Below are 12909 nucleotides of genomic sequence, written 5' to 3' on the forward strand. Positions count from 1 at the left end.
AAGAGCTCACATCAAAACTGAGTTGGCCAGATTTCAATGGCACTGCCGTGAGCATGGGCTCTGCAGGCCACACTTCGCTGTTACCCTCCTCACATCACTGCTGTGCATGCATCAGGGACAGCCACAAACTGGCTCATCTGGACTGGGGCAAGGTTCCTCCCCAGCATAGACTCCATCCACTGATCTCAAGAGACACTTTCAAGCGTTGCTAATTAAGGGCTTAATCCTGCACGGATTAATCTGAGCTCCTGGCCCTATACAGCCCTGATTGCCTTCCAGCATCTGAGCCGCCCCAGTGACGTCCACGGAAGGGAATCGGCTGCACCGCACTGCTTTGCTAGCCCAGCACACCCTGTCCGATGTTTCTGAGTGGGGACCAGATACAGACAGTCACAGGGAGCCCTCAACAGGGTGCAGGGAGCTGTAGCAGGAGGCTAGCCTAGACTGGTCCTTGTGGAGCATGGGCAGGGAATGCCAGGCCTAGATTTCTGACATGAGCTTTGTGCTGTACTTTGCTCTGGGACTGCCACGAGTTTGTTTTCGCAGCACGTGGAAATGCGCTGGAGTCTGGCTGACTGCCGGAGCAGCTGCCTGTTGGGAGGCAGTGGAACGCAAACTGAAAAGTGATTTTTGCAAAAAGAAAGTTTTCTCTGATATCCGAGAGAGGAAGGATAAAGGAGGGTGGGAAGGAATGACCAAGGGCTCAGGTGAATAACTAACCTCAGTACAAAACCCTCCAAAAGCTGTGTGGTATATTAGCGAGGAAGACTGAATTAGTTGCAACCCTGTGGCTGGTAGACAGTTAGGGGACTGTCTCATGGGATGGCTTGGATTCTGACATAAATTGAATCAAATGATCCAGTTTTAAACAGCCCCTGAATCTGAGACATGCAGCATGTCAGCACAGAGGCACACACTGTGCTCTCTCTCTCCCAGGCACTTCATTTCTCTCCTGTCTTGCTTTTGTTGTTTTCCTGAATCTATGGCAAAAGCCATTCAGGATGTGAGTACATGGGTTGCTCCGTGCATGTGCGGAAACATGGCAAACCCTTTACCTGGGTCAGGCTGGAACAATGTTCTCCTAGCCCCACTCTCCCTTAGGAATAGATTTGAACGTGGTCTTTATCATCTGTTGATTGCCATTTACATCTTTTCCTTCTCCACCAGCTGAAGCCAAACTCTCTGCTGTTCCCGGGGGGCTTGGATGGCTGCAAAACTGGCTGGGAGCCACTGGCATTTGGAGGCAAACAGCTAAAGTCAACAGCAGGGAGCAGTTTGTGGGTTCCCAGCCTCTGCCTGTCCTTTGCATTTCCGAGCCTGCTCACTGGCTCACTCCCTCTTGCATAACCCAGCTCAGCAGGGGAGTGATGAGGCTGGCATTTGCTAGTGTTATCCCACCCTGGGATATCAGCCGCCTGCCAATAAATAGGGGCTCGGCTGGGGCTCGTACACACACGCAGCCTGCCTCTCGCTCTGTTCTGCAGTGAGCTCAGCTCCCAAGGGCCCCAGGGAAGGAAGACCCAGAAGCATGCAGGCCGTGCTGCTCAGCCTCACGGCGCTGGCCCTGTTCGGGGCTCTCCAAGCACAGGAGGAAGTCACTGTGCAACCCAGCTTCCAGCAGGAGAAGGTAATGGGCCCGTCCTGTGTGTACCCACGCCGAGGGGATTGGCTCCCTTCCTTCCGTTTTCAGAGGCAGGGATGGAGCTGGATCCTGAATACAGCTGCTCCTGGGAGCAGAGCACTTGGGAGCAGAGGGTGATTCAGACCCTTATGGAGGTTGGTGGGGGCCCAGCTGAGAATTGGGGTCCTTTGCTGGTGCTGAGCCCCCCCCCCCCCCCCAAGTTCAGAGCGTATTTGGCTCTGGAGTTCTGGTTCAGTCCAGTAGAGGAGGGCTGGACCATTTGGATCCAGGTTCAGTTTCTGAACCTCTTGCACATGTGGGGCTGTATGTACAGCTCAGAGGGGATGAGGCATCTCTCCAGTGGGGGGTGGCGATTGTCCGGGCTCAGAGGGGGCTGGCAGGATCCCTGTGCAGGCTGGGCAGAGACAGGACCCTGCTGCAGCAAAGACCCCGCCCCCCTTGAGCCCAGCAGGGGCACAGTTAGCACCGAAGCAAATCTCTCCACGCCAGCTGAGCCAGGGTGAAGCATCCCCAGGACGAGCAACTGTGTTGAGACGACTCAGTCGCCCCCTGTTTAGGGCTTTGCCCCAGGGCTTGAGTGGCAGGAGCTTCCCTGTCACAGTGTCGGGGAGGCAGTGCAGGCTGGGCCTGGGGCCTGGCTGCCTGGTGGAGTTACTCCAAATGTACACCATGGCAATGAGAGCAGGAGCCAGCCCCGTCTCTGCTCAGAGCATTGCATGGCCAGGGACAGCTGATGCCGGGTGTGGGGTTGCTTTGCTATTAGCGCAGTGTACGGAGCCCCGGGGAACCTGGGGGAGCGGGGGGAGTCCCACACTGGGGAGTAAGTTGGGTGCTGCCGGCCCGGACGGTCACAGACCAGGCCCTGCTTTTGTCTCCCTGTGGCAAGAGCTGCTCCCAGGAATGAGTCCATGACTGGGATCGGTCTCAGGCTGCAGCCCGCTGGTCTGTGGGCACCTCTGTGCCCGACTCCCACAGGACAGGGCTGTCCCAGTGCCGGATGAGCACCCGCTCTCAGCTGCTGTCAAGGGTTCCAGCTGCTGGATCCTGGAGTCTGAACAGAGTCCAAGCACTGCTGCTGTCTTGGGGTCCCTAGGCATACTCTTGGGGTGCAGACCTCTGTCTAGCACTCCCTCCTGAGAGCTGCGACCCCATGGCCCCTGCCCAGCCCTGGAACCAGAGTGACACCTCAGCCTCCTCTCACCCCCTCTCCCAGAACTCCAGCCAGGGGGTGTTGTGGGCCTGCCGCTAACCTGTGGGACTAGAGTAACACAAGAAACACAGACACTTCGCAGAGGAGTCTAACCCCAGCGCCCTTTTTTCAAGAGCATGAGACACACACAGCTCGGCACAGAAGTAATAAACTCGACATGCATTTTCCTCACCACCCCGGAGCGCTCTGTAGGCTGGGCTCAGAGGCCTCTGTGGCCATCCAGGGCCCAAAAGACGAAATGCTTGGCTTGTCCTCTCACTCCCGGAGCTGCTCTCTCTAGGTCAGCTTGAGTTCTCTGACCTGGGCTGGTCCCACAGCTGCTCCACCCCGCTCCCAAAGCACGCCAGTCTCTCCCCTCCACTCTCTGTGTCCTCTTCAAGCCCTTCCTTTCTCACCTCTGGGCCTCTTCTGTTTGGGGCGGTTCCCCCGGCTGGGGGACGGTGCCCTGTGCTGGTTTCCCTGCTCCTTTGTTCTCCCCAGGTGCTGCTGACACTCCTTCACCATCAGCTATTGCTCCTGCCTGGGTGGGACCTGGGTTAGGGCCTGTCAGTAATGGAGAAGCTGCGCGCCCCCAGGCAGGCCCTGAGACAGCAGTTTCCATAGGAACAACTTTTCAGTACCAACCAGATGCCTGGACAGAGACCCCAGCTCCTTGCACTGGGTCTGGGAAAGCCAGAGCTCCGGAGCCTGCTTTCACCTGTGAAGGTCCCTAGGTCAATCCCCGGCTGGCCTGCACCCCCATGGCGGCTGCCCCATTGCATCTGCCAGTCTCAAAGCCAGGGCACCATTGAGGACGAGAGAGCGGGAGCCAGACACAGACCTGGCTTGGCTGGCAGGGGGCAGGACTAGCGCCCCGATGGGGCCAGGCTCTCCACAGCACAGTGAACACCTGCCCCCCATGGGGGCCTGAGCTGTGGGGAGGGGCAATTCTGGTCATTTCTGTCTGCCCGGGAAGGGCCCTGCCCCCCATGTGGGCAATGCCTAGAAGCCCCCCTGCTGCTGCTGGGGCCTGAGGCGTAGCGACAGGCGGGAGCGTTCCCAGGAAGCTGGGTGCCCATGGTGAGTGACTGGGAGACGGGAGGCTTGGAGTGGGCGTAGGGGGAGGTGGTTACTTGATGCTACCAAGAGGGCTCATGTTTATTGCCGAGCCCCTCGCGTGTGTCTGCAGGGCATGGGAGCTGGCCGGAGTCAGCACAGCCCTGCCTTCCCTGTGCCACGGGCGGCCAGGGTAAGCCCTGAGCTGCTCCACGGTTGTGGTGCTGCGTCAGCCCCTGGGGCTGCAGGCCAAGGGCGCCACTCGCTGCTGTGCTCAGAGGGAGCCGGCCGTGGTGGGCAGAGGAGCCTGGCAGCCGTGGCCCTTGCAAGCTCAGGCCAAGGCTGGGGGCCCTGCTAATCAGCTTTGCGAGCCCCTGGCCCCCCCTTGTACCAGGCAACACCCAGCGTGGCTACCCAGAAAGGCCCACACTGGCTTCCGGCCAGGCCTGAGGTGCGTGATGAAGAGAGTGGCAGAGGCTTTGCAAGCCAGAGCTGAGGGGAAGCTAGTCCAGCTCTGTCCCCTGCTGTGCCCGGCTCACGCTCACACGAGCTGCTCCTCTGGCTCAGCGACTGACGACTGATGTGGTGCCTGGCTGTGCAGGGCAGCACCCGTGCAGAGGGGCATGGGACGGGCAGCGCTGAGAAGTCGGGTGTGCCCATTCCACAGACAGGAGCGAGGGCACCAAGGGGCCAGGCAGGAAATGCATTAGCAGTCGATCAGAGGGCCAGGATTAGCCAGTGGAACTCACTGCCACATGAGTTTTTTGAAGCTAAAAGCTTAATAGGATTCCAAAGAGGACGAGGCATTTCTTAGTCTAGGGATGCTGAGAACAGTCACAGTTCCTGCCATCAGCCAGAGGTCAAACCCCTCCCGCTGCAAGGCATCTTCCAACCGCTAGCCAAATGGGGAAACAGAATTGTGGCTGGCGGGCTGGTTAGGCCCAATAATCAGCCAGTAGGGAGAGCCTCACACCTTCCTCAGAAGCAGCTGGTCCTGGACCCTGTTTGAGACAGGACCCTGGGCTCGCTGGACCCACTCTGGCCTGCCCTGGCAGTGCCCGTGGTAACCAGGGGCTGTGTGCAGTTCACAGGGAAGTGGTACAGCATCGGCCTGGCCTCCAGCTCCAGGTGGTTCAAGGAGAAGAAGCAAGTGCTGAAGATGTGCACCACGGTTGTCACGCTCGCAGCAGATGGGAACCTGGATGTCACCTCCACCTACCCCAAGTAAGGCAGCCGGTGCTGCTGGAGCCACTGCCCTGCCTGGGGGGAAAGGCGCCGTCCCCACCTCACAAGGCACATCCCACCCCCATCCTGGGGCCCTGCTGGCTCTGGGGGCCCCTCACCCCAGGATGCTCTCTTCCCTTCCCTCCAGGCCAGTCCCAGGGAGGCCCCAGGTGGGCTTGGGGTCCTCTCCCCATCTTGACAGGGACTCTGCCCCTGAGGCAGTGGGTGTGTGGTGCCCCTGGCTCAAGGGTCTGGGCAGTGAGGGGCCATGGGAGCCGGGCACAAGCTGCCAGGAGCGAGGGCAGTGCTTAGCCCCAGTGCCCGGGCTCAGAGGCATGCAGCGATGGCTGCCTTCTATCCCCTTGAGGGTGCAAACTGCCCCATGGGTGGGGAAGCCAGGTCCCCCCTGCAGTTGACCAGACTGAGTCCATGGCTCAGCCCCTCCTGGAACCTTCGGGATGTCAGTCAGAGCCTGGCCCGGTCCAAGGAGTGGGCCACAGCCAGGAGCCCTTGGAGAGTGCTGCTACCCCCTTCCTGGGGGGCAGCTGCCAGGTGCAGCGTCCTGTCCCTGCCGTGAGAGGGGCTGGAGTTCCCTGGCATGTCCTGCCTTAGACCCTCTGCATTGCCCCAGCCATGGGATTCCCACTGGGCCGCTGCATCAGTCTCCACCCCCTGCTCGTCTCAGTTCTGGATGAGCGCTGGTCCCAGCTCTCACAGGCCCAGCAGGCTCCATTGCAAGTACCCTGCAGGGGCTGCTGTACTGTCCATGTGGGGTGTGGTGGTCCAGACAGAAAGCTGTCCCGTGGGGATACACAGAACGCTTTGACTTCCCATCCAAGAATCTCAAAGCACTCTGGAGCCATTAATTAACGCTCACAACCATAAGTCAGCCAGGGTCATCCCTTTCGCAGATGGGGAAACTGAGGCACAGGGAAGGGAAGGGACTTGCCCAAAGTCACACAGCAAGTCAGTGGCAGAGCTGGGACTAGAATCCAGGAGTCCTGAGTCCTTGGCTCCCTGTTCTGGCTACTCGCCATGCAGCGGGGAGCTGAGAGCCGCGCATGCCAGCTGCTGGGATGGTTGAATGGCTCTCGAGATGTGCTGGTAACGGAGTCAATAAGGCTGACCTGACTCTGCCGGCTTGGGGGTGACGTCCAACACTGAGGCTTGCTGCAGCTTGCCCCCTGCCAGCGCACAGAGCCCTGGTATCCAGCAGCAAGGCGAGGTGCCCGGAGTCCTTGCCAGGCAGGCGCAGGACCTTAGTGAAGATGCTGTCTGAGCAGATTTCCTGGGCCAGCCCCAAAGGATCCCGCGTTGGGCTCATGTGCCCACTGCAAGGGATTCTGGGTGCTTGCTGCAGGACATGCCAGGCAACATGCCAGGCAGCAGCATGGAGGTCACGCCTTGGTTTGTTGTGTGCCTGAGGGTGGGGTCTGCCTGCGGGTATTTGGGGGAATTTCAGCTTTCCCAGCAGTGGCCATAGGGGGTCCATCCACTCTGGTTCCCGAGGGCCTGATCTGCAAGGTATTGACTGCCCTAGCTTCCGCTGAAGCTGGTGGGAGCTGACGGCTTGGGTGCCAGGGTGCAGGAGACACCATGTCCCACCCAAGTCCAGGGGCTGCTGGCTTTAAAGACCTTGAGGGGCTGAATCTCCTCTGTCTTGTGCCAGTGGCAGTGTGGACCCAGTGGAGCTCCAGGACTGTGAGATGAGAACCGGGTCCACTTGTAAGGAACAGGAAGAGAGCCCAGGCAGGCACTGGGTATTGCCCACCAGCTGGGGGCACAGGGAGTCAGGGACCCTGCCTCAGCCTGCTAATATGCGTGTTCTCTGCTTTTCCCACGCGCTGCCCCAGATTGGATCGGTGCGAGAAGAGGAACAGCCTCTTCCTCAAGACAGACCAGCCAGGCCGCTTCAGCTATAGCAGTCCACGTGAGTGCATGCGCGTGCAGGGCTGGCCACACGGCAGCATCCTGCCCTGCTCTGGCACGCCGTGTCCTTGGTGGTGCCAGGCAGGGAGAGCAGGACAGTCTGCCCCTTTGTTGAGCAGGAGTCATTAGATAAACGAACCCACAGCTTTGTCCTTAGAAGCACCTTCCAGTCCAGCCCGGTCCAAAATGGGAGCCGATCGCAAGGATTCAGTGCATGTAGCACTTAACTGTCCTGGAAAAGTGATCGAGGAGCTGCCAGCTGGAACCTCAGCCTGTGCCAAGGTGTCCCGCTGCCCTTGTACAAAGCGCGTGTGCAGTGGGCCAGGGCAGTGCCCAGGCTCCTAGCAGAGCGCACCAGTCAGATGACCTGCTGGTCACCACAGGGGATCCATCTGGAGAAGATTCAGGGCCGGATTCCCATCCCCACTGACCCACACTCTGCCCTGGCCTGACTGCGGCTGTGAGCTGTGTGAGGTCAGCGGTTGCTGGGAGTGCAGGGCGCCTTGGGAAGTCTGAGCCCCGAGGTTCTGCCATCTGGGCAGGTTCGGAAATGGCTCTGTAACCAGTATCCAGGCTGGGCTCCATGAGGCACTGCTCCGGGAGCCCCGCCTGGCTCTGAGAGCGGCAGGAGCATTTGGACTGGCTGAGCAGGACAGAATTGCGGCTCTAGAGCCAAATGCTGCATGGTACATGCAAGGTCACACACACGGCACCGGTCTGCAGAGCTCCGGCTGCACGCCCACACTCAGGAGCGGAGCCGCGTGCTCTTCAAAATGGAGCCGCCCTCTGATGCTGGACAAAGCCAGGTGCGGTTATCAGACAGGGACAGACCACTCGACGAGAGGATTGGCTGGTGCAGAATCGGCAGCGTGGCCTCGCTACCAGCTGCTGTGAATGGGCTCCGCCCCACTGGAGTCAGCGCCTGTTTACAGCAGCTGAGGATGTGGCCCGTCTGCCTCCTCCCAGATGATAGTGAGCACGATCTTATTTACAAGCGGCCCCCACACTGGAGGACTCACTGCGATGGCCCAGAGAGTGCTCCAGGGGTGAGCAGGGATGGAGACGCAGCTGGGCACAGGGGTTTCTCCAGGGTCCAGCTCTCCTTAGTGCACTGCTAGAAAGGATGGAGAGGGGTTTTGATGAAGGAGCCGAGGCTGGGCTCCAACCCCGGCCTTCAGCCACTGCACGTGGAGCTCTCTCCTTGGACTCCCTGCTGGTGCTTTAATGCCTCCCTCGGAGTGCCCCGCTGGCCCCTGACTCCCAGCCCAGCCTCCAGACGGCCCTGTGCAGACGAGCAGGCATGCTGGAAATCCATCCTTGGCCCCTTGTCATGGTGTCAACAGATCAAAGCGGGGGAGGCAAAGCCCTGCTCGTTAGCTGGGGGTGGCGGGCGTGGGGGTAGAGCCCCACTCAGTGTGTGCACAGGAGCACAGTCCATATGTGCTTAGCTGGCCTTGCTCCTCCGTCCATACCCCCTGCAGGCTGGGGCAGCCAGCACGACATCCGTGTGGTGGAGACCAACTACGATGAGTACGCCCTGCTCCACACCAAGAAGATCAAGGGCACCGACACATTCATCATGGTGACTCTGTACGGTACGTGGCACCTGGATCTGGGGCCATGGGGTGGCACCTCTGTTCTGCATGCTGGGGGACTCTGCCAGCAGATACCCAGGACTCCCCTGCAGGCCTCCAGCGCCCTCTGTCTGAGAGTCACCCCCTCTTCACTCGACGTGGCTGTTTTGAGGAAGTGGTGACTCACCCCCCACGGGCGGCAGGATCCCTCAGGAAGGAACTGGGTGGGATCCTGGGCCCCTCGCAGAACCAGAGACTCATCATATGTGGCTCAAGCCCCGAGATCTGGGGTCACTTCACAGAGGCTGGGAGGCACAGAAAGGGGATTCGCTGGGGCGACTGCTGGACGCAGACCCTGTGGGTCTCTGGTTCCCATGGTGACTAGCACAGCTTGTGTGGCCTAGTGCTGACAAACGGGGTGTCACAGAAGGGGCTGATTGTAGCCCCTGGCCCATAATGTTACCCACTTCTCCTCCTTTCACCCTGGACTGTTTTGCTTCCCTGGCTGCAGGCAGAACCATGGAGCTGAATCCCGAGCTGCTGGAGAAGTTCACCCGGTTCTCCATGGCGCAGGGGCTCACAGAGGACACGATTCTCCTCCTGCCAAAAACTGGTAAGAACAAACCGGAGGTAAACAAGAGACGAGATAAGATTCGGAGAAATTGCACGTGGAGCACAGGGTGCACTGGACAAGCCTGTCTGTAACGTAAGCTGCTTCGGGCTGTGGTCCCAGCCTTTTCTACTGAAGGTGCCTAAATCAGGGCATCTGTGTCCATATTTGGCCTGATCTTCACAGAGGCCGAGGGCCTGCTGCTCCCACTGGCTTGATTGGAATTGGAGGGCGCTCAGTGGCCATGAAACTCACTGGCACTGTGCACATCTCCTTACTTATCCATTAACTCCAGCTCTGCTGGACACTGGCTCCGCACCTCTGAAACAGAGGGGAATCTGCTCAGCCACATGGCAGCAGAGTCTAAGCGCCAGTCACATGAAGGAGTGTGTGACTCTTACACACATGGGCGCACTGAAATGCACCTGGCTCCCTTGTAAGGGGGGCTCCAGAGGTCAGGAAATGCTCCCAGCTTGTTGGAGGCGTCTAAAGCCTCCTGCTCCTGTGTGAAGGCTAGGGTTGAATTTGAAATAATACCCTCAGCAGCCAGAGGGCGCTGTGGAGCCAGGGCCACAAGCTTTGGTATGAATCCGTTCAAGTCAATGGATTTGCTTCTGGGGTGACTGCAGCGTTCGGCTCTGCAAACCCTTCACTAAACATGCCTCTTCTCGGGCTGAGTTTAAACTGCCAGAATCAGGAGGGTTTGAACAGGAATGATGCCAGACGCCGGTGGTGCCAGACCCCCGGGTCGCTGTGCTGTGCTGCGCTGCGCTGCGCTGTGCTGTGCTGGTGGAATCAGGCACACCAGGCAGAGAGGGCCTATCCACACTGCAGGCAGGCCCGACAGCCCCAGCCCCGGTTCTATGGGAGCTCAGTTCACGGCTGGCGTTAGCGGGGGGAGGAGCCAGCCAAAGGAGGGATTCGCCCAGAGCTCACTGGCTCCTGCACTCACCCCGTCATCGCAGACCCTGGCTTGCCCCAGTGCAGTCAAGGGGGCTGGTTGACTAGTGTGAGGACAGGTTGCTTGGACTGGGGTCTCTCCGGGAGGGGGAGGGGGGCCACCCAGAGCTTGCCCTTCCATTGCAGGCTTGGTGCTTGGCACGGCACGCTGGTTCCTGCCTACTCCTCACAAGCCAGAGTCTCAGCCCCCGCTCATAAGCTGGAGCGATGGGCTACGCCCCTGAGAAGGAGCCCAACCAATGGAGGACTGGAGGGAAATAAAGGCCAGAGCTGTCCCTCTTCAGGGCTGCTCAGGCGCAGTCCCCCAAAGGGGCGGGGGTGAGGCCTGCCCTCGGGTGAGGGATGGCCGTTGGCCAGGAGCTGGGGGAGAGGGTGGGGACCACGGCGCACTGGGATGGAACTCAGCACAGGGACATCCTGGAATAGCCTGGCCAGGGGACGCAGCCCTGGGGACAGCCTGCATGGAGCGCTCCTACCCCAAGTGTCCTTTCTAGGGTGCTGCCCAGAACTTTGACATTCAGCCCGAGCTGCCACAGCCCAGCGTCTCCTCGGCGCACAGGGATTTGGAATGGTGACGACATCTACTAGGGAAACTCATTCGAAAGGAGGCAGGCCGGGCTCTGCTCCCTGGACAGAGAGCCCAGCAATGTGTGGGATGAATGGGACTGGCTCGGGGCAGCACAGTATGGATAAGGTGCAAAGCTTCCTGCAGTATCAAAGCACTGCAGCACCCCTGCCAGTGCCTGGGCTCCCCACGCACAGAGACCTCAGCCCATGCCCCTCAATCACGACCCGCAGCCCCCTGCTATTCCAATCCTGCGCGGAGCAGGGACATGTAACTGTGCCTCAAACTGTGCTCGTATCCTTTGAATGGGAACAGAAGAGGCTCCCCCAACACACCCTTACACAAACGTCAGGCGCCTGCCTCATGTGCCAGGGGCTATGACAGCTGTTCTTTGACAGCAGTGCTTCCTCACGGGACTGGCTTCCTCCGCGCTCACAGCCCTTCCTAGTGGGGGAAGGCACTCTGCTGTCTGCCCCACAACTCACCCGAGGTACGTGGGAAGCCGTGATAGCCCCATGCCAGCTCCTGAGGCCGGTGAGGCTATAGCTCCTATAACCAGCAGCAAAGAAGCGAGAATGAACTGCTCATCTTGCTGAGTTTTATTGCAGCTGGCTAACATCCCAGGGAAGCTCTGAGCAGAGGCTCTCTTGCTGGGTGCCCTCCCCGGGGGTTCTGACTAGTGGGTCTCTCCAAAGGCTGGTGCACGTCAGCTGATCTCTGTTTGTACTTCTCTCCCCAGACAAATGTATGACGGATGCTGCATAGGTGAGTAGCATCACTTCTCCAGGGAGCTGTGGCTTCTCTTCCACTGCTCCAGTGCATGACAGAAGTGTTTATACAGCTTGTGACTTTAGAGAGCCTCTCTCTGAGCAGGTGCCATTCCCAGCCTGCTCCAAGACATGGCCCACATGCTGCACAGAGTCCCAGCTCCCTTCGCCTCTTGGGGTTTGACTCTCTTAACTCCAAAATGAACATAAAGTTCAGCTCAACCTTCTCCCCAGCCTGGGCTGCTCCTTGAGTTCCTTCCTCAGGATTGCTCAGCCCACACCCTAGTTCCTCTCCCTAGAGAACCACACCCATCTCCCTTTATTTCCAGGTGGGGTAATGAATCACCTACCTCAGAGTTATTTGAACCCAATTAACCTTTTCCCAGCAGGAGCAGCAAGTTGTTTCCAAGGTGGGATGTGTCAGGCAAACACTGCCAGCCTGTGGCACTCTCATACAGGGATCTCACCGTGATTTACAAGGCCTTTATTTGCCCTGGCCCAAACCAAGAGTATGGCTGACTCTCATTACAGACTGCCTGGGGTCCCTGGTGGCTGTGATGAACATCAAGGGGATCAGGCCTGCTGGACACTGACAGATCCTGGGTTCTTTCTGGCTCTGTGTCACCACACAGGGTCTCCATAAGTCCTGGCCTGGCAAGCAGCTATGGGAGAGGCTGCGGACTATGCTACAGGTCCTGGGGTGAGCACCGGGAAGGTCATTGATGTCTCCCTAAAGCGACACTAAGTGCCGTTTCCTTTCTCCTCCCTTGCAGGTAGAGCCTGCGAGACAACGTTCCAGGTTCCTTCTGAGACAGTGATGTGCTGACCCGCCGGCCCAGATCCTCCCCGCATGGACGTAGCAGTCTCTGCTCTGTAGCCTCGTGCCCCTCTGGGCTAGTGCTTCTGTGTGTAGCAGCCCCTCCCGAGTAAAACCGAGAGGTGAAACACCAGCCCCACGTGTCGTGCTTGCCTCCTCACTGAGCCTTTGGGCACATGGGCCGTTGGGAGGGGGAGGTACCTGGGACTACATCTCCCTTCTCTCAGTGGCAATCTTGAGAGGCAGCTGATCCAGGCAGATTCCTGCCATATGGTCTTGACATTTCCCTAGAACAGCTCAGTGGAGTGTGGGATCGTGGGATCCAAATCCCAGCCCGGAGTCGGCTCAGCCCCAAGGCCCAGCCAAGCCCAAGCCTCGTGAGGCGAAGGATGTGAGCGGCGCTCAGGAAAGCTGGGGCTAGGGGCACAGGCCGAGCCAGGCTTGTCTGGGGAAACACTTGGCTGTTCTGTTTAAATATGGGGCTGATGACTGTGACACCTCTGGGAGAGGCTGATTCCCTCAGGCCACTCACATTATTCCTCATCCCCCTGCAGTCGGCTCTGGTCTCTCCCCAGG

The 12909-nt window shown here is 59.3% G+C and overlaps 1 protein-coding gene across 1 annotated transcript; it reads left to right on the plus strand.

The window, feature by feature from the left end:
• Positions 1 to 1364: 1364 nt before the first annotated feature.
• LOC137162027 (lipocalin-like) lies at positions 1365 to 12466 on the plus strand. Its single transcript, XM_067561594.1, has 7 exons — positions 1365 to 1627; positions 4972 to 5111; positions 6965 to 7041; positions 8522 to 8635; positions 9126 to 9227; positions 11489 to 11514; positions 12290 to 12466. Exons 1-6 carry the CDS (start codon positions 1529 to 1531, stop codon positions 11512 to 11514), a joined length of 558 nt encoding a protein of 185 aa, XP_067417695.1. The 5' UTR covers positions 1365 to 1528; the 3' UTR covers positions 12290 to 12466.
• Positions 12467 to 12909: the final 443 nt, after the last annotated feature.

This window comes from Emydura macquarii, unplaced genomic scaffold (assembly GCF_026122565.2).
Source record: "Emydura macquarii macquarii isolate MOO-44397 ecotype Brisbane River unplaced genomic scaffold, CSIRO-AGI_Emac_v2 contig_2417, whole genome shotgun sequence".
NCBI lineage: Eukaryota > Metazoa > Chordata > Testudines > Chelidae > Emydura > Emydura macquarii.

Excerpts from the sequence above, each read along its gene's own strand:
- LOC137162027 (XM_067561594.1), top strand. The coding sequence starts at position 1,529 with ATGCAGGCCGTGCTGCTCAGCCTCACGGCGCTGGCCCTGTTCGGGGCT. Across the intron at positions 1,628-4,971 it reads CCAGCTTCCAGCAGGAGAAG|TTCACAGGGAAGTGGTACAG; the intron begins GTAATGGGCCCG and ends GGCTGTGTGCAG. Across the intron at positions 7,042-8,521 it reads CTTCAGCTATAGCAGTCCAC|GCTGGGGCAGCCAGCACGAC; the intron begins GTGAGTGCATGC and ends TACCCCCTGCAG.